The sequence below is a fragment of the Eubalaena glacialis genome, chromosome 11, assembly GCF_028564815.1.
Source record: "Eubalaena glacialis isolate mEubGla1 chromosome 11, mEubGla1.1.hap2.+ XY, whole genome shotgun sequence".
NCBI classification, from domain to species: Eukaryota; Metazoa; Chordata; class Mammalia; order Artiodactyla; family Balaenidae; genus Eubalaena; species Eubalaena glacialis.
In genome coordinates, this window is record NC_083726.1 from 113,676,333 (window position 1) to 113,695,862 (window position 19,530).

General features: G+C 53.7%; 1 protein-coding gene across 4 annotated transcripts in view; it reads left to right on the forward strand.

Moving 5' to 3' along the window:
- TSPAN11 (tetraspanin 11) overlaps positions 1–19,530 on the forward strand; it is a 64,310-nt gene that overhangs the window by 23,648 nt on the left and 21,132 nt on the right. For all 4 annotated transcript variants that reach the window (XR_009702605.1, XM_061205905.1, XM_061205907.1 and 1 more), the window contains 2 exons: positions 3,594–3,688; positions 14,818–15,009. Coding sequence is in view for 3 of the 4 variants with exons in the window: in XM_061205905.1 (XP_061061888.1) it covers positions 3,594–3,688; positions 14,818–15,009 (287 nt within the window). In the remaining variant the exon portion in view is untranslated. The remainder of the gene's footprint in view (positions 1–3,593; positions 3,689–14,817; positions 15,010–19,530) is intronic.

Consider the following 19,530-nt stretch of genomic DNA (forward strand, 5'->3'; position numbering starts at 1 on the left):
CACTGCCCAACATCACCACCCGTCTTACTGCCCCATCCTCAGTGCCCCTGCTCGCATGCTCTGGCAGACCTTTGTACCCACCACTCCATCTACCACATCAGGGTGAAGTTAGCTATGGGTAATAGAATATTCAACCATGTACCTTAAAGAAGCTACAAGTTTTTTTGTTCTCTCATATAAACTAAGCCTGGAGGTGAGCAACCCATGGATGGTGCGGCAACTCCAAAATCATCTGAGATCCAGGCTTTTTGAACTCATTGCTCTACACTTTTCAAATCATGCTTTCCAGCTCATGCCTCAAAATGGCTGCTCGAGCTCCAGCCATTACATCAGCATTCCAACCAACTAGAAGAAGAAAGGGGTGCAGAGAGACATGCCTCTCCTCACTTTAAGGATATTTCTGATTATTAGAGATAAAGAATGACATTTACTAATGATAAAGAGATCCACCAGGATGATATCACAACTCCAAATTTATATGTACTACCTAAAATAGCTGCAAAATACATGCAGCAAAAATGAACAGAGTTAACCAACAGTATAGCACAGGGAACTATACTCCATATCTTGTAATAGCCTGTAATGGAAAAGAATCTGAAAAAGAATATATAACTGAATCACTTAGCTGTACACCTGAAACTAACACAACATTGTAAATCAACTGTATTTCAATAAAAATTTTTTTAAAAGAAAAAAATGAACAGAGTTAAAGGATGAATATACAAATTCATGGCCCTAGTGGGAGTCTGATATACTTTTTTTTCAATATAGACAGTAGAACAAGCAGACATGAAATCAGCGAGGACGTCGCTGTGAAAAGTGCAGTTACCAAATTTAACCTGATTGACGCCCATAGAACTCTGCCCCCTACAGTGACAGGATTCACCTTCTCAAACGCACACGAAACATACACCCAAAAATGATACCTTAAGTTGCATACGCTGCTTCTGCTTCCATGCCTTTTGCGAGCAGTTAATCCTGGCTGTTGTACCCAGTAGGAAGAGAGGCTGGGAAGTGTCGTCTGCTCCAGGGGGCCAAGTTACCCAACTAAAATGGGGGATTCCTGTCCTAATCTAGAGGGGAGAACAGGTATTAAGGAAGTGAGTAACCTCGGTCCTCCTTGCTCCCTTCCCTGGCAGCTCTGGTCCTGAGAGCTGGTGGGTAAGAGCTTGGGCTGAGTCAGAATCTCCTCGTTCTGTTCAGGCTTTGCCACGTACTTGCTCTGTGACTTGGACAGGTTATTTAACCTGTCGGAGCTTCAGTTTCCTTATCTTGCAAAAGGAATGGGAATAACCCTACTTCATAGGGCTGTTGGGAAGCTGGAACAAGATCACCCGTGTAAAGCACTTAATCCTGGGCTTGGCACGTAATAAGTGCTCAGTAAGTGTTAGCTGCACAGAGAAATTAAGTAACTTGCCCAAGGTCACACAGCTGGGAAATGACAAGGCTAGGTTTCACATGCAGGCATCTGGCTCTAAGCTGGTTCTGACACTTCTTTGGGGGCCTCTGCCAGCCCCAGCATAGGGCCCCACGTATGGTAGGGTCCTATGTAAGGGGCACAGAACAGGGGGTTAGGAAACCATTAGCCATGTGACTTGAGAGAGGTCATTTGAAAATGAGTCTTAACTCAGACATGTATTAATTTCCTCATTCCTTCTGCAGAAGGTTGGATTAAGTGAGTCCAGAGGCTTTTGCTGACCCTGACATTCCACAGCACCGGGGGCGTCTGTCTTCTCTACCCCTCAGGGCCGAAACTTTACCATTAGAAATATGTTTCTTTTGTTAAATCCTGTCACCTGCCTGAACTCTTATAAAAATAGTTTCCTTTAGAGGGTCCTGACCCCTTGGTTTGCAGGTCTAGAGAAGGTTCTGGTGCATGAGTCCAGTGGGCCCCGGCTGGGAGGGGAGGGCCAGGCAAAGGGAGAAGAGAATGCAGACAGGAGGGGCTGGGCCCCAAACAAACGGTCAGTTTACCAATGGTCCCAGTGGCCCAGAGGGTCCCTCGTCAGGACCTTGCGCACAATGACCTGTACAATGACCGTGTAATAGCTCCCGCTCCAGTCGCCTGGCCGACCCCATCTAGCACCGCTTTTTACACTCTTTTTATAGGGCTTCCTTTTTTCTCCTTCTGTATTTTTTCCACCACCCTACCTCTCAGACTAAATTGGAGAAAAATGGGTTTTGTCTTTTTTTACCAAGAAGACAAAGTCTTAAATTACCTTCTTCAAGGTCTGCAAATAGAAATCCCAAATAAGACAGCCACCTCTTCTTTTCTGTCTTCCTCTCGCCCTGTCTCAGGAGCCCATGAGCTTGAAATAAAACTCAGCACGGTGGCTCCAGGGGAAGTAATCTGGGCCCGGCCGGCACCAGCCGCGGAGAGGGGGCAGGGCAGTGGCGGGAGGGCCTGAGCAGACACTGGTGGGAATGGAGGAGAAGGAGATGGAGGTGGGCAGAACCAAGGCCTGCTTGCTCTGGGTCTGGAATAAAAGAGGGCCCCCTAAAGGGGACGGTTCCTCAAGGAGCAGCTACGCTCTGAGTGTCAGAGCGCGTGTGTGTGGGAGCCCAGGGAATGAGAAGCCCGAGGAGAGATCTCGGAGGCTGCTTTGGGATTCAGATGCAAACAGGATCACCGGGCACATGAACCCCCATCTTCTCATCCCACTGATGCCACGGTTCCCAGAGAGCCCACCAGCGGGCATCGGGACAAGGGGAAGGAGCATGGTTCTGGGGCAAAGACTAGGAATTTTAGGGCTGGCGCTCTGGGTTCTAACCCCTGCCCCATGTAATAATAATAGCCAACTGTATAGAGCACTTACTCCGTGCCAGGGACTCTGGTCAACACCTCACGTAGATCATCCCATTTCATCTGCAAGACAACCCTGCCACGTGGGCATCATTATTCTCTCCAGTACAGATGAGGACACGGAGGACGAGAGGTTACGTAACTACCCACATTCTCACATACCTTGTGACAGATCAGGGTTTAAACCCAGGGAGCCAGACTCCAGATCTTGTCATCCTACTGCCAAACCACTCGGTCTACCGACCTGCTTCCTCCTTTGGAAAGTCGAGGTGCTGGGGACAGGCGGGGTGGCCTGGGGATCGTCGAGGTCCTTCCCAGCACAGATGCTGTGATTTGGGGCTCATGCCTCACCTACGCGCGTATGCAGAGGTCCTGTTCAAATGATACAGGATTCCACTGCAAGGCAGGCACGCCAAGTGTGTGTGTGTGTGCGTGTGCGTGTGTGTGTGTGTGCAGGACAGGTGAACTTGTGTCCTGCCACCCTGCTAAGACGGGGGGAGAATAAGAACACAATAGCACAGTGCAAAGTCTGTAGGAAGACTTGCAGGTTAGTCCTGCATCAGAAGGGCCAAACCAAGATCCACAGGGCTAGAAAATTCTGCGTGGTTCACCTCCATTGTGTGTCCAATGACCTTGGCATTTCCCTGCTCTTTGCTTGGGGCTGCACACCCCCAGTCTGAGAGTCCCCGGCCAGACAGGCTAGGACGCCCTTTGAAGGGAACCTCGCCTGGCTCTGGGCGGGCGAGGCCGCCTCCATGGACCCCTGGCCACACGTGTGTCTTCTTTGCAGGCCCAGCAACCATGGCCCATTACAAGGTCGAGCAGGACGACTGGCTGACCGTCTACTTGAAGTATTTACTCGCCGTCTTTAACTTCTTCTTCTGGGTAAGTGAACCCGGCACGCGCCACCCGCTTCTCCAGCACCGCGTGAGTCAAGCCGTCTTTGCTTTTTGTGAGTCATCGCTCTGGAGCTGATTTTTTCCAAATCAAAGACCACCCGTGGGCAAATTCTGCCTACTTGAAAGCAAATGTGTACATTTGCTACTGAGGGGGAACATAAGACCCGGCTTGCAGGCTGGCGTGGAGTCCGTACCGCCCAGCATCCGGGCATCGCAATGAGCTTGCGTCCCGGCCTCGGTCCACGAGGTCTGGCTCTTCCTCCCCCACTAACTTGCGGCTCCAGTGCCTGGTGGGAAATGTGACGGCCTCAAATAACTGCTTGTTTTCCTCCGAAGCCCATTTGCCTTTCATGATTCACATTCTCCAGGCCCGAGGCAGAGAAACATAAGTCCTGGGGGGCCCAGGGCTGCCTCTGTGCATCGGGAATGGTCTCTGTAGCGACTACCCCCCACCCGGGGAAACCACCCGGGGTAGGTCATCCAGGAAGAAAGGAGTCTGTCCACTTGAGGCAATTATCCAGATAATTGGTAGCAGAGTACCATCAGGTCCCAAAAGAGCCAGATACTGGAATGAGTCTGGAGAGGCAGGGGAGGGCTAACGGTGCAGGCGCTGCCATCAGCAGACAGGCTCTGCTGTAGGCAACTCACCTACGCTGGCTGAGCCTGTGTCCCCAGTTAAACGAAAGCTATTTGGCAATGACCAACCCGCTTTTTTGCCTAATGTAACTTCCTTGTTCCCATCCCTTCTGCCTAGAAAAGTCTTTCGGTTTGTATGGCTCTCGGAGCGCCTTCACATCTGCTAGATGGGATGCTGCCTGATTCAAATCGGGTTTTGTTCAAATCAGCTTAACATTTTTAATGTGCCTTAGTTTATCTTTTATTTTAAATATTTATTTATTTATTTATTTATGGCTGTGTTGGGTCTTCGTTGCTGCGCGCAGGCTTTCTCTAGTTGCAGGGAGCGGGGGGTTACTCTTCGTTGCAGTGCGCGGGCTTCTCATCGTGGTGGCTTCTCTTGTTGTGGAGCACGGGCTGTTGGTGCGCGGGCTCAGTAGTTGTGGCTCGCGGGCTCTAGAACGCAGGCCCAGTAGTTGTGGCGCATGGGCTTAGTTGCTCCGCGGCATGTGGGATCTTCCCGGACCAGGGCTCGAACCCGTGTCCCCTGAATTGGCAGGTGGATTCTTAACCACTGCGCCACCAGGGAGGTCCCTCAGTTTATCTGTTAATAGTGTATTTCACAGATGCCCTGAAATGGTGTATGTGAAGTGCTTAATTCCGTCTCTGCACACAGAAGGCATTCAATAAATGCAGTATTTTGGATATATTAGATGTAGAAGGCCTGAAAATGCCACCAGATCAACCTGCTGGTAAGGCAGGGCTGAGTTTCCTTGTTGCCATGGCAAAGGATGCACTCCCAGAAGCCTCTCAGAAAGGCGGAGACAAAGATGGGCTATGTTTGCTTTTTCAGAGTCTTCCACTAAGATTAATGAAATTGCTTAATACTGGGAAGGATCATGGTGTAGTAGTTAAGGATTGGTACACACAGCAAAGCAAGGGTTTAGAAGAGTCTTGGAGAGGAGACATACAATGCTATCTATTCAGAAGTTAAACAATCTGATGTTTGCTTAAATGCTTTTTGCAAAGTTCCTGAAACGAACAATGAACTTGTTTTATTTGCAACTTTTCTCTTCCTGGGCAAGCGTTTCCTGGAATAGGGAAGTTGTGTAGATGAAGACAGTGGAATAATAAAGCCACAGTGATATGATCAGGTCATTGTGTGGGCGTAGATAGTTTCGATTCTCAGAGAGAAATCCAGCGGGGTGTTCAAGATTCTCGCTGAGGGAGGATTTTTTAAAAAAATACAGTAAGTCCCCTACATATGAACGAGTTCCGTTCCGAGAGCGCATTCATAAGTCCAGTTTGTTCGTAAGTCCAACAGAGTTAGCCTAGGTACCCAACACAATCGGCTATATAGTACTGTACTGTAATAGGTTTACAACAGTTTTCACACAAATAATACATAAAAACAAACACAAAAAATAAAGCATTTTTAATCTTACAGTACAGTCTCTTGAAAAGTACAGTAGTACAGTACAACAGCTGGCATCCAGGGGCTGACATCGAGTGAACAGGCAAGAAGAGTTACTGACTGGAGGAGGGAGAGGAGATGGGAGGTGGTAGAGCTGAAGGATCGTCAGTAATAGGAGACGGAGGGCAAGTTGCAATTTCACTCACACATGACGTTGATGGCACAGGTTCTGGTTCCTTGCTGGAATCAGATGCACGTTTGCATCTTTGAAAGCTTGCACCTTGAAGGTTTGTATGTAGGGAACTTACTGTAATAAGTGTGCTTTTCCAGCTCATAAAGTCTTATGTGTCCGCTAATAATTGATAAAATACTAAAAAATATAAGTAAGAAAAAAAATGGCCCATATCTCAGGGTGTTAGGCTCCTAGGGTGCTGTAACAAAGGAGCATAAATTGAGTTGCTTAAGACAACAGAAATTTATTGTCTCACAGCTCTGGAGGCCAAAATCAAGTCCGAAACAAGTGTCAGCAGGGCCGTGCTCCCTCTGAGAATCTAGGTAGGACCTTCCTTGCCTCTTGCAAGCGCCTGGTGGTGGCGGGCATCATGGAGTCCTTGGCTTTCGACTGCGTCTTTCCAGTCTCTGCCTCTGTCATCACATGCTGTCCTTCCTGTGTGTCTCCATCCTTACACAGCATTTTCTTCTTCTTGTAAGGACCCACTCATATAGGATTAGGGCCCATCCTAATGACTTTACCCTAATTAATTACATCTGCAAAGATCTTATTTCCAAATAAGGTCACATTCACAGGTACTGGGGTTAGGACTTTAACAAATCTTCTTGGGGACACAATTCAACCCATAATACCGTCTACCCAGAAATAACCGCTGTGGACATTCCTTCTAGACTTTGCCCTGATCAGGACAACAGATGGTGGTGATCTGCATTGCGGGCGTGACAGCGAGCATCGAAATACCTGGGGAGAGTCAAGGGATTTAGGAAGCAAAATTGACAAGATTTGGTCATTAATCAGATGCGGTCGAGAGGGCAGAGGTGTCTAGAATATGTAAGTCCATCCCCGCAGCGGGAGCCCAGGAAGGCAAGCAGCGTGGGTTCAGATGGCGAGGTCAGACGTCGGCGTGGTGCGTTTGAGTTGCCAGGAGACCATCTGAGCAGAGATGCCCAGTGAGAGAAGTCAGCTCAGGGGTCTGGGTCTCAGATGGGCATCGTCTCCACCCCCATGGTGGTTGCAGCCATGGGATTGGGTGAGAATCCCAGGGAGAGCATGGGGGCTGAGAAGTCAGGCAAGAGAGAGACGTGGGAGTCCCAGATATCAGGGGTGCGTCCAGGGTCCACAGTGTCCCCGTTTGCCCTGTCTAAACCAGGAGAGACTGGCATGCTGGACCGAGTGGTCACCCCGGGGGTGAGGTGGGGGGAGCAGCCAGAGCCGAGGGGGGAACCAGGAAGACAGTGTCCCAGAAGCAGGAGATGGGGGAGTCGAGCGTGTTAAAGGGAGAGGACACACCACGCATCTTAAGGCCTGGCAGTGGCCGCACAGAGGTCAGTGGATGCCATGGTGGGAGTGCTGTCAGGAGAGTAGTGGGCAGGGGGGTCGAGGGAGAGGGCGCTCAGTGTAGACAACACCCGCTGGGCACCCGGAGCAGGGGAGGCTTATCGTGAGTTGCTCAGCCCAAGGCCCTGACCGTGCACGGGGGCCTGGGAGGGGGAGCGGGCAGCAGGCGTGGTGACCACCGTGGGGTCCCTTCCACCTGAGCGGACCTGGGGTCTGTCAGGCAGATGGGCAGCAAGTGTGTAAGCCCAGCAACTCCCCATACAGACCTCCCTGCTTTGAGTTGAAAATACCCCTGCTGGGTGGCCTGGCTGGATGCGGCCCAGCTTCCAGGGACCTACTCACCCAAGCCTCCTCCCCATATGGGGCATGGTCGGTTTCGATGGTCCAAGCCTCGGGGTCCCGGCATCCATCCCCTGGGCCCCCTGTGACCTCCTCAGTAGACATGGGGCAGACCCCCGGCCCATCTCCTCCCGCGGCGGAGCACAGCCTCGCACTTTTGTCAGTGCACAGCCCCTGGGAATTTTCAAGACTTCCCCAGGGAGGGGACCTTGTCCGTGAGGATCCCTCCCACACACCCTGGAGTCCAATTGCTGGTCCTCCCCGCTGAGCCTCTCTTATAAGACTCGTGGCAGAGCCAGTGTCTGCACTGTGGCTGCTCCCCACCCCTTCCCCCTTCCCTGTAGAATCTATGCAGAGCAACAGGGAGGGTTCCCCAAAGAGCCCCCATCTGCTGTCCACTGAGGCCCCTCCCAGTGCCCCCCCCCCCCCGCGCAGACACGGAAGGTGACCTGGACGGCAGAGGCAGGTTGATTGGGTGAACACTCACGCTTCCTTTCTCCCCAGAACAGCGGTCCTTCCCCGTACATCACCTTGCTACGCCGTCCAAATCCAGCACAGAGAGGATAGGGAAGCCCAGGTCCTCCCTGCGGGGTCACGATGCCTGGCATCTGAGAGGTACTGCTGGATAAAGACCTTCCGTGGATTATCCCCTGCGATCCGCAGGTCAACCCTGGTGGCTGTATCACGGTTATCCTCATGTTACAGACAGGGAGCAGGCACACCCGGTTCAGAATCCTGCCCAAGGTCTTGTCGTGGTGATAAGGAAAGCTGGCGCTAACATCCAGGTAGTCTGGTCAGTGATAATTGAACATCTATTCCATGGCGTTTATTACGCATGTGCTAAGTGCCGAGCCCTGTTGCGGACGCTTGGAACACGTCCGTGGACAAAGCTCCCAGAAGCTCCCAGCATCCATGGAGCTTTCTGTTGGAGGCCTTCCCTGGGCTGTGCTTCCACCCACATCCTCCCAGTGCCCCGAGGCTGTGAACGGCTCTATGAGAGCCCCGTGTTACCAAGGTGGAAGCAATCTGCCCGAAGCCCCAGAGCTGGAGGCCCCCGCTCTCTGACCCCTAAGCCCGTGTGCCTGGCCATCAGCTCTGATGTTACCTGCTGCCTCCAGCTCTGAGTCCTGCACTTTCCCAGTGTCCCGGGTGCCGGGAAAACTTGGGCTCAAGTTCAGGCTCAAATTGAGACCCCATTGTCTATTTGCCATGGAAGATTAGGTGCTGTGGACTGAATTGTGACCCATAGGGATTCATATGTCGAAGCCCTAACCCTCAATGTGACTGTATTTGGAGACAGGGTGTTTAGGAGGTAATTAAGGTAAAATGAAGTCACAAGGGTGAGGTCCTAATCCGATGGGATTGGCCTTACAAGTAGAGGAAGAGCGCTCTCTCGCTAAGCCTGCCCAGAGGAAAGGCCATGAGGACGCAGTGAGGAGACTGCCGTCGTCTGTGAGCAAAGAAGGTCCTCACCAAAACTGAATCAGCCAGCACCTTATTTGGGGGACTTCCAGCCTCCAGAACCATGAGAAATAGAAATAAATTTCTATTGTTTAAGCTGCTCTGCTATGGCGTTTTATTAGGGCAACCTTGAGCAGACTAAAACATTAGGCAAATCACTTAATCTCACTGAGCTTCACGTTTTTCATACGTTAAACAGGAATGTCAGTACCTGTAAGAATTAAAGATGAGTATTTAGAAAAACATTTCGCACAGTGTCTGGCACACACATCTACCTGGTGCTTAGCTGTTATGCACAGCTATTATGATTAGACTAAGGGGCACGCCTCATCTCTAACAGCTTTCTATGTCCAGAGCTCTGGCTTGGAGGCTTTGGGGATCATGACCCATATAAGAAATTCATGGAAGCATAAGAATTGCTCACATGAAGCGTCATTCACGAAGCTAAGCTTACTCTTACCATGTGCAGTGCACTCTGATGCTTTCTCCTCTATAGCGTGGTGGTTTGGTTTGGTTTGGTTTTTTAGCGCAGGTTACAACCCACCAAGTTTAGCTCACAGCCCTAAATGGTTACATCCCAAAGTTTGAAACACCCAGAGCAGTGGGATGGGGGGAGCAGCACCCCCTCCACCCCCAGGTGGGCAGGAGTCAGGTGCCAGTCATGCAGTGCAAGGTCTCGACGAGACTTTAAACCAAATCTCCACCAGCTGCCACCATAGCACAATTTGAGGGTTATAAATCATCTTACACTCCAAAATGATTCTACAAGCACTCTGTAATTATCTTCATTCCCATTCTGTAGATGATAAAACTTCAGCTGAGATGATTGGCAGAGTTCTAGGTCAAGTGTGGGTTTTCTGACTCTGCGTCTGGTGCCCTTCCCATCTCCATAGACCACTGACTCGTAACCACAGCCTTAGACCCACCACTCTGATGCCTACTTGGACTCCAGAATGTCCCCAGGAGTCAGGGTTGAACCTGGATTAGGACGTTTTCATGGTGTGGACAGTTCAGACACGCAGAGCATGAAGAATATCAGCAGAGCTGAAGTATAGCATCACAATACACACCCGCATCCTGTATCTAAGCTCTGCCCCACCTCTGGACCCCTACCCCCTACTCAACCCATGCCTGCCCCCCATCCTTCACCATCACCCTGCCCCTGACTCCCACCTCACCCCCACCATGCAGTTCGACTAATGCAGAGTTGAACATGACCATCTCACTGGGCAGGGGCGGCTCCCTTGGATACAGCTCTGGGTCAGGAACCAAAAATGCCAAAGCTTTCATGACGCTAAAAAAGAAAATGTGACCCAAGCTTCCTATGCAGCCGCCTAGGAAATGCTTTACCTCCCCCTCCCATTTGCTACACGGATCCCTACAGCTCCCATCACCCCTGCAATGTTGTTCTCTAATGGATTATTTTAATTAGCTCCTTGGCAGTGTTAATAATCAAAACTTTTCCAACCTCCCAGGAGCTACGCAGGCGGAGGACAGGGGTGGTTCTAACTGGGTGAACACTCATCCAGCCCCCAGTCCTTCCCAGTCCAGGTGGTGCTTGGCACCTGGAGGCCCCCAGCAAACACTTAGGGGAGTGGACTGCACCACCACCTGTGCGATCTCTGCCCCCTCCCCATGCCACGGGCACCCCGGCACTGTGGGCAGAGAGCACTCCTGCGCCGGGGTCCTCCCGTATTGGGAGCCCCAGCGTCCTGGGCCTGCTCCACTGGCCGGTCCCCTCCCCAATCCCAGCCCAGAAACCATTCAGCAGCCTGACGAGGAGAGGAAGACCCTGCAATGACTTTTACACTCTGCCTGCTTTCCTCTGGGTCTGCAGCCTTAGGTCTCTCAAGACTCAGTGTGCGTGGCCGCTCAGGCTAATCCTTCTCCCCATGATGACAAGCAACTTTTTGGCCATGCTTCTTCTCTGTAAATGGGCCGTTCCTAAAATTACACGGCCTGGGTGACCTGCCCGCCCCTCCCGGCCTACCTGTGTCCTGGTTGGTAAGAAGGCCAGCTTCACCCTCTGCAGGGTTTTCTGGCTGATTGGCTACAGGCTATGGTTTTGAAAAATGTACTCAATATTCCAAAGAAATCCAACCCAGTTTCTGTAAAGAGCCAAATACTGTTGAATCAACTCTATGCAAATAGCCGTTGCACAGCTCAGCAGGGTCATTTGGCTCCGGCCCCAATTCCACAGGGCCTCTTCTACGGCTCTTTCTGCTGACACGGCATCTCTGAACCGCTTGACAAAAGCCGTGAGCATCTTGCTGGAGGTGTATTGGCAGATGGTCGTGGGGCATGTCACCCATGCAGAAGACCTCAGAGCTTCTCATCCAGCCATTTTACAGATGAAGAAACTGAGGCTTCCAGAGGCGAAATGTCTGCACAGTCACACACTTAGTCAGGGGCACGGCCAGGGCTGGGACCCAAGCCCACTGACACCTTCCCTCCCAAGACTCCCTTGGGTGATCCTTCCCGACGTTGGGCAGCTTTGACTTCTCCTGTCCGAAGGAAAGATCATTTTCTAAAGAGCCAACCTGGTCCCAAGCAGGACACCCCCTGAAGGACTTGAAACACTCTTGCTCCCGATGGCAAATCCCACTGGGTGTCCCCAGCAGACGCTATGTGACACCCCAGGGGAGGTTTGGGGGCCCCATTGACTCGGACTCGCCTCCTGATTTCTTTTGCACATCAGAACCAGTGTGAATTTGTTGCTTTCCAGACCTTAATCAGGACGGTGTGTCCGCCCAGACCCTCCCCTATGGGCGAGGGCCCTGCTGCCGCCCTGGCTGAGCCGCAGCCCTGCCTGCTTTGCGAGATCCCAGCCGTTTCTGTGACCAGGATATGCTCCTCTTTTAGGGGGTCAGTGTGCTTATCCGCGGCTGCATTTCTCACAGCACCCCCTCCCTCCCCTGGGAGCACATAGTTTTTTCCTTTCTTGCATAATTTAACTTCCCTCCGTTTGGGCTGAAAATCCTGCTCCTCGTTACCCCACCTTCAACCCCAAAGCTCCTATCAAAGCAAACACCCTGATGCAGACAGGGAAGTGGCGGGAGGGGCAATCCTGAGCTGGGCCAAGGGCCTCCAGGCCGTGGCCCCTGCAGAGGGTGTTCTTGGGATCCTGCTGGGGGAGGGGACAGGACTGACGCCTGTCGACTAGGAAACTACACGGTGGTTCTCAACTGGAACCACCTGGGAGCTTAGTAAAGGATCCGGGCCTGATGCCACCCCCAGAAATCCAGTCACCTTGGTGATGCTCAGAGGTCTCTGGGTGGTGGTGCGGCCCAGCTAAGAAGCGCTGCCTTAGAGGGTGCAAGGTGGAGGGGGCCCCAGAGACGTCTACACCGGGGTCATTGTGAGATGCAAGATGAAGCCTCAGCCCCCGAAGCTGAGCGCGTTATTTTATGTGGATGACGTTTCTCTGGGCAAAGCGTCCAAAGCTTTTTATCTGATTCTCAGTGGGTTCCATGTCCCCCAGCAGATTAGGTATCCCCAGTACTGTCCACACGTACCCCTTTTGGTGGTTCCAGATCCGATGCTAAGCCTGTGGGGTTGACAAGCCTAATGGATGATATGCCTATTTCTATAAAGACACTACACGCGTCAAAAGTTAGATCCACTCAGTGTGGTCACATTGACTATTGCATGCTGCTCAGAATCTCTTCTTGGTACTACTACGTGCCTTTGATGAATAAAAAAATGAGAAATGAACTATTACTTAATGCACTGTGTTTGATAGGCAGAAACCCTTCAAAACATAAGACCCATGGGAAAAAGTAATCAAAGGGGCCCTTGGTAGTTATAGGTTGGGAACCACTGGTCTAATACATCCACCTTGTTTGAGAGATGAAGAAACTGAGGCCCAGAGAGGTTAAGGGAACATCTTTAGGTCACATAGCCAGTTATGCACAGTTGAGACCCTCTCTCAAGCCTCCCGGGCATGCTGTAGGGGCAGAAAGAATATGTGCAGAATATTTTGCTGGAAACCCTCACTTGACACAATCCTCTTGACCCAGATGGAGGAAATTCCTCACTGGTCATGGAGGTTATGTGGCCAGAGGTAGCCCACGCTCCAGATAATTAGAAAGTCTATTGTAGTCCAGGATTTCATCCAGCCTAAGATACCATCACTTGTAAGATACACCATTGTTTTCTGTACCGCAAGGCAAGAGTGCGGCCAAGCGTGGTTGTAAGATGCCATCAACCATAACATGTGTCTGGTTTTGGAGATGTTAAAATGTGAGAAAAAATATGTGCCGTGGAATCAAAGGAGGTGGATTCCATTTGGAGCTGTGCGACGTCCTTCCACCTGGTTCTCTTACCCGCTAGAGGTGCTAAGGGGGATGAAACGCCCCTTAAAAGAAAACAGATGTATCTAAAAAGCAGGAGTGAGTAGGGGAGCAGGCCCAGCCCAGTGTGTGCGATCCCAGGACAGAGTCCCACATTGGCCCTCAGCAGACCTGGGTTTGCATCTCAATCTCGAAACTCTGGGCGGGTTTCTGTGGGGGGGGGGGGGGCGTGTGCAGGAGGGTGTCCTCTTGAGCATGCTCTATTCTCTCCAGCCTCCATTTCTTCATATGCAAAAGAGAAAATGCCCGCTCCTGCCTGCCTGCCCTAAGCCTCCTGAACTATTGTGAAGCTCGGAAGAGAATGTGGGAAGTTGAGCCATGGAGGCGCCTGGTGCAGACTCGTTGCTAAGGAGCTTCCGTCTGTCCTGCTGAGGTCTGCGAATGGCAGGCGGGTTATACAGAGTCATCGGGGCAGTGGGACCGAGCCCACTGAGCTGCCCACCTTCAGCCACACTCAGGACCCCCTGAGGGAGCAGCCCCAATCTGAGAAGAACTCATCCTCAGATGAGGCAGGGAGGCTGGGGGCCAGATGGACCTCTGCCTTCCCAGGAGCGGGTGGCAGATCTGGTCACAGGTTCCGGGGTCCTGCCCCACCCAAACCCTGGGCAGACACCCCTGCTGCTCACCATCTGGCACCTCGGGGACACACACACACATACTTTGCCCAGGATCACAGCCACAGAAAGGGTCATTCAGCCTCACTGCAGAAGGAACAGGGCAGCTGTATTTCCCAGGGTCCCTTCCTGGGATCAGGGCCGAAAGGGATCAGACGGTCAGCAAAGAGGACACCTCCCCTCCTGCTCAGTGTCCTGCCGTCCCAGAGCGACTCCAGCCTGTGGAGCGTGTGTCCCTTCCTTTGTGGGGGCAGCTCGGCCGAGCCGCAGGCCCGGGCTCCGAGCTGGGGCTGGCCCTGCCCTGCGTTGCCCCGCAGAGGCGGCCCTCGGGCAGCTCCCCTTCCTCTGTTGGCCTCGTCCTCTGTCTGTAGAGCAGAGATGAGAAGCCCAGTCGCGCTTCCCCCACAGGCGATGAGAAGGGGGCTTGTGAAAGTGGCCCGCCAGGGATGCAAGCCGGGGAGGAGCGCTCAGGGTTGGGGGCAGGGACGGCGGGACGGGGTCCCCACAACTGGAGTGTCCCTGCCTCATGACGGGGACGCACGGGCATCGTGGTGGGAAGCACGGGACCAGGAGTCAGACCTGGATCCAAACTCTGTCCCTGCCTCTCCCCTCGACCATGGGTAAGCCTCTGTTTCCCCATCTACAAAATGGGCAGCCAGACGCTTCCCACGGGCTCCTCAAAGGACCAAATGAGATGATGCACGAGAAGGGCCTCGTAGGGGGTGGGTGCTCAGACCCGGTGTCCCGCAGATGGGGGGTGCCACAGTCATGGCCGTGGGCGTCTGGACCCTGGTGGAGAAGAGCGGCTACCTCGGCGTCCTGGCCTCCAGCACCTTCGCCGCATCCGCCTACATCCTCATCTTCGCGGGCACGCTCGTCATGGTGACCGGCTTCCTGGGCTTCGGTGCCGTCATCCGCGAGGACAGGAGCTGCCTCTCTGCGGTGAGTGCCTGCCCGGCCCTGCCCAGCGCCGTGGGCAGAGGGAGGGCCACCTGCCCGGGGCTTCTGAGAGCCTGACCCCCTGACCAGGCTCCGTGCTGAGAGCCCCACCCGGTGACACTGGCCCTGGTCTTGGAGGCCTCGGGAAGGCTGCCATGGTCTCCAGGTGCATGGGACCTAAGCCAGGAGGGCACCCCGGAGGTGGCGGCATCACTGCTCCTCCCCTTTCTCCTCCTCCTCCCCCTCCTCCTCTTCCTCTGTCCAGATTTTATCATGGTGATTTTCAAAAATAGGCAAAAATGAAAAGAACGTTACAATGAAGCTCCAGGTCATCACCCAGACTTACTGCCACCATCTCAGAGCCAATCCTGTCCATCTGCACCCTCCCCCGCTCCCCGCCCCACCCAAGACCCCAGACATCATGTCACCTGTCAAAATTTCAGGGTGTACCTCAAAAACGTAAGGATCCTTTTTTTAGAAGAGGTAATGACAAGACCATTATCACACCTAAAAACAGTTAACAGTCATTCCTTGATATCATGAAATAACCAGGCAATTCCAAATTTCCCCAACTGACCCATAAGCTGTTCTTTTTTTTTTTCTTTGCAGTTTATTTGAATCAGAATCTAAGTTTGTAAGGTCTGTGTATTAGAGTTGGTCGATTTGTCTCCCAAGTCACTTTTAGTCTCTAAGCTCCCCATCAATCTGTTTTTTTTCCTTGCAATTTACCTGTTGAGGGAACCAGATCATTTGTGCTTTACTCTCTCCCAGTCTGGGCTTTCTGATGCCTTCCTGGTGACGTTCTAGCAGTTGGGTGTAGAAGCTTGATCAGACTCAGGTGGGATTGTTTGGGCAGGTGTTTCATGGGTGAGGTGGGCGGCACAGGCTCTGCCTCGGACGCCCCCCTGGAAAGCTGAGAGGACACCCGCACCCCACCTCTGGCTCCAAGTGTCAGGAAAGGAAGGGCTGCACTCGAGGGGGCAGAAGCCGGAGTCCCACTCAGGACTCCCAGACCCTCCCTCCCTCCTGGGCACCTGTTGCCAGGGCAGGATCCCTGGGGCCCGGGTGGCATCTCCCCCTTCATCTCCCCGGCGACAAGCCCAGTGCGGGCAGGGGAGGCTACAAAACATCCGGACTCAGAAAGGAAGGGCCGGGGCTGGATTCAATCAGGTTGAGCCTGAAAAGGCTGCGGGAAGAAGCCTTGAGGGCTGTGCCCTCCCTGCCCCGCTTCCCGTACCCATCGCTGACGTGGCAGCCTCGGCCCCCCGCATCTGACCAGAGAGAGGAGGGGCCGGAGGGGCCAAGCCCCGCCGCCTCTTTCGCCAGCCGTGACCTAGTTTTTAGCTCTGGAGGCAGCAGCACCTGTGCCCAGGCTCAGCGGGACAGCCCTCCCCTGCCTAGAAAAAGTCCTTAGCTCTGCTCTGAGGGTCGCCCCGAGCAGGGTGCGGGCCGCGTGGATGGTGGGGGGGTGAAGGCCCACGGGGACCAGCCACCAGAGCGTGGCTTTGACTTGAGCTGTCCTTCCAGCCATGGGACAGGGGCGCCCTGGGCCAGGCTGTCCCTGCCAACCGTCCCCAACTCCCGAGTCCTGGTGAGCCTGCTGACACCCTTGATCGGACCCGTGTGAGCTGGATGAGGACACGAGACATGACTGAGGGACCGGGCCTGTGGTGTAGCTGGTGGTGAGGGGCAGGGAGGCCCAGCCCTCTGGGACTGAGGCTTACAGGGACCGGGGCTGCTGGGCCCAGAGAGAGCCCGTCCCCTGCATCATCCGTGACCCCCTTTGCCCTGCTCAGCCCTGGTCCTGCGGGAAGCAGGGCCTTCGCCCTGGCCTCTGGTCTCGGGCTGAGCCCTCTGGCCTGGGAGGCAAGCTGCCGGCCATCCTTCCCACCCAGAGCCCTCCCTCTTGGTTCTAAAGGAGTCCTGTGGCCCATGGTCCCCTGCAGCCTGGGAAACAGCCCTCTGCTTTCCACCGGGGCGCGATTGTAACACAATGGGCTTGGATCACGGAGCACCCCCTTCCTCTAAAAGCAGCCCCGCAGAGTCACAAGAGTCGTGACCTCTGTGTGCCAAGCCGTTCTAAACGCTCAGGCGTGTTAGTTCCTTTGATCCTCATGCCAGCCCCACGTTTTGGAGGTGAGGAAGGTGGGGTTAGAGAGGTTAAGCCATCAGGTCTGGGTCACACTGCTAGCGGGTGGCCGTCCCCGGGCCCCTGCTCCCACCCGCCACTCAGCAGAGCCCCTAGAAGGTGCCGTTCACCCCCAGGTGAGAAAGCTGGTCTGGGAGACATGGGGCCAGCGAGGGCCGGGGCTGCCTTGTGGATGCTGCTCTGTTAGAATCCCTTCCGCGTCACCTGGGGAGGCCAAGCGTGATGGAAGGAAGCCAAGCGGGACGGCAAGGGCAGAGACACCGTCTCCCGAGTCTGTGGACGCCTGCACAGAGCGGCTGCCCTCAGAAGTCTGGGGGTGCAAGAGTGACTCCCGCGGGGCCCAGCTAGGCCCCAGGGCAGGAGACGGGGTGGGGTGGAACCCTAGAAGCCCTTGCCCTCATTATAGTGCAGAAATAACTGTGCACGGTCAGAACTCATCCAGGCTAGAAGGGAACCCAAGGGGCATCGAGTCCAACACTCCATCCAAGGGGCTGCAGGACCCCGGGGAGAGTGGGGGTCACCCAGGTGTTAATGGGGGTACTCAGCGTTAGTGGCCTTTTTGGAGGCTGTCAAACCGTAAGCTTTTTTCCCCTTGGCGTCTCGGAGACCAGAGGAGAGCCGAGGGGTCTGTAATTGGCCGCTGTTTGCCCTCCCAGCACTGACCTCAGCCTCCCCTTCCTACACGATCCATCCGCGAGACATGTCCCACCATCTAGGCCGAGCCACTATGAAAACACATCTCCAGCCTCCCCAGTCGCAGCCTGACCGTCACTTGGCCTGGGGACCACCCCTGTGCCCGGGGCCAAGCAGAGACCGTGCGAAGACTTAGGAAGGCCAGGGGCTCAGGCTGGCCTGTGGGCTGGGAGCACACCTCTTGCCCCACCCTTCTGAACTTCAGAGGGTCAACGAACAGATGGGCCTTCTCGTCTCCCTGGGCCTGGAGGCAGGGCTGGGGGGCGCAGGGGCTGCTGGACAGGCAGGTGTGAGATGCCGTCCTTCTTCTCAGCCCCACTTGACCCTCCTGCCTGCGTTCACTTCTAACCCGCCCAGAACCGATGAGCTCTCTGTCCCGACATCGCTAACCAGACACATCAGAGAGGCGCCAGCTTGAAAGTGAGGTCAGGAAAAAGTGCGTGTGTGGACACACACACACAGCCACCCGCCGCCAGGAGCGTGGGGATGAGGGCTGACAGACAGCAAACCTCGAAGCCTAGCATCTTCTTCCTTTGCTTTTCCCCTGCCCGACCCGTGAAAGAACCAAAGACAGACCAGGTCCAAGGACAGAGCACAGGTGAGGGGGCGGATCCTGAGGAATCCACATCCTGGCCCATTGGCCTCTGAATTACTGAGCATTTGAATGTTTAAGACAAGAAGACGGCTGGAAGACTTTTCTTGGGTTAACACAAAGTAGGAATTTTAAAACCCATGCTCCCATTTAGAGGCAAGAGGGATACTTAAGTCAGTTTAAAAGTGTTCTGTGGTTCCTGGAGCTTCTTCCTTCCTGGTCTCGTTTCTTTCTTCCCCCTCCGTGTCTAACTTCCTTTTGAAATCTTTAATCAGCTAAATGGAGAAACGCAGTGAGGGTAGCTCTATACAAAGCGCTCCCTAAAGAGGAAAGGGGAAGATGAAAGACCAGGCATCTGAATGATGTGCGTCCAGCTTGGATCAGGAGGAGGGAGGGGCTTGACATCAAAAGTTCCCTGAGAGCTGCCTGGCGAGGGCGGTCCAGCTCCCTCGGGCCCGGCATCCGTCCCGGCCCGAGCCCTTCCCCCAGCACATCTGCAGCCCCTCAGAGTCACTTTCTCAAGAAGGAAATGTTCATCGGGGACAGGAATAGCACATCTTCGCCGGTGCTGAAATGATGATCAGCGCGGAGCCAGAAATCTGCAAGGGGGAAAGGGAACAGGGTTTAAATTATTCACACCAGATCTTCTTTTCTAGCGCAGGCTGCGTGAGAGAGCCAGATAATTCAGGCCATCTCAGCCCAAGGCCGATGACCAGCACAGATGCCACCCTGATCCAAAGAAAGGGATATTTGTAGAGTTTGGAATATGGGCTCTGAACACTTTTATATCTTCAGCCAAATGAAGATTAGGATAGATGGTTCAGGCTCGACTGGTCTTTGTCAGGGGTTCTTTTCTATTTAGGGGATGGACTCAAAGAAGGAAGTTGTAGAAAGAGTTTCTGAAAATGAGGGGACCCCAAGTTGCAACACTTCCATCAGATACATCCAGACTTGGTTAACCAAAGGAGGAAGGACTGCGGCTGAAAAGCAGTTCGTAGTGCATCCCGCCTGGCCTGCCTCGGGACCTCTGGGCAGTCACCCGGCCACTCCCGGCCACCTTGGTATCCCCATCCCCATTCAGGGGTGAGGA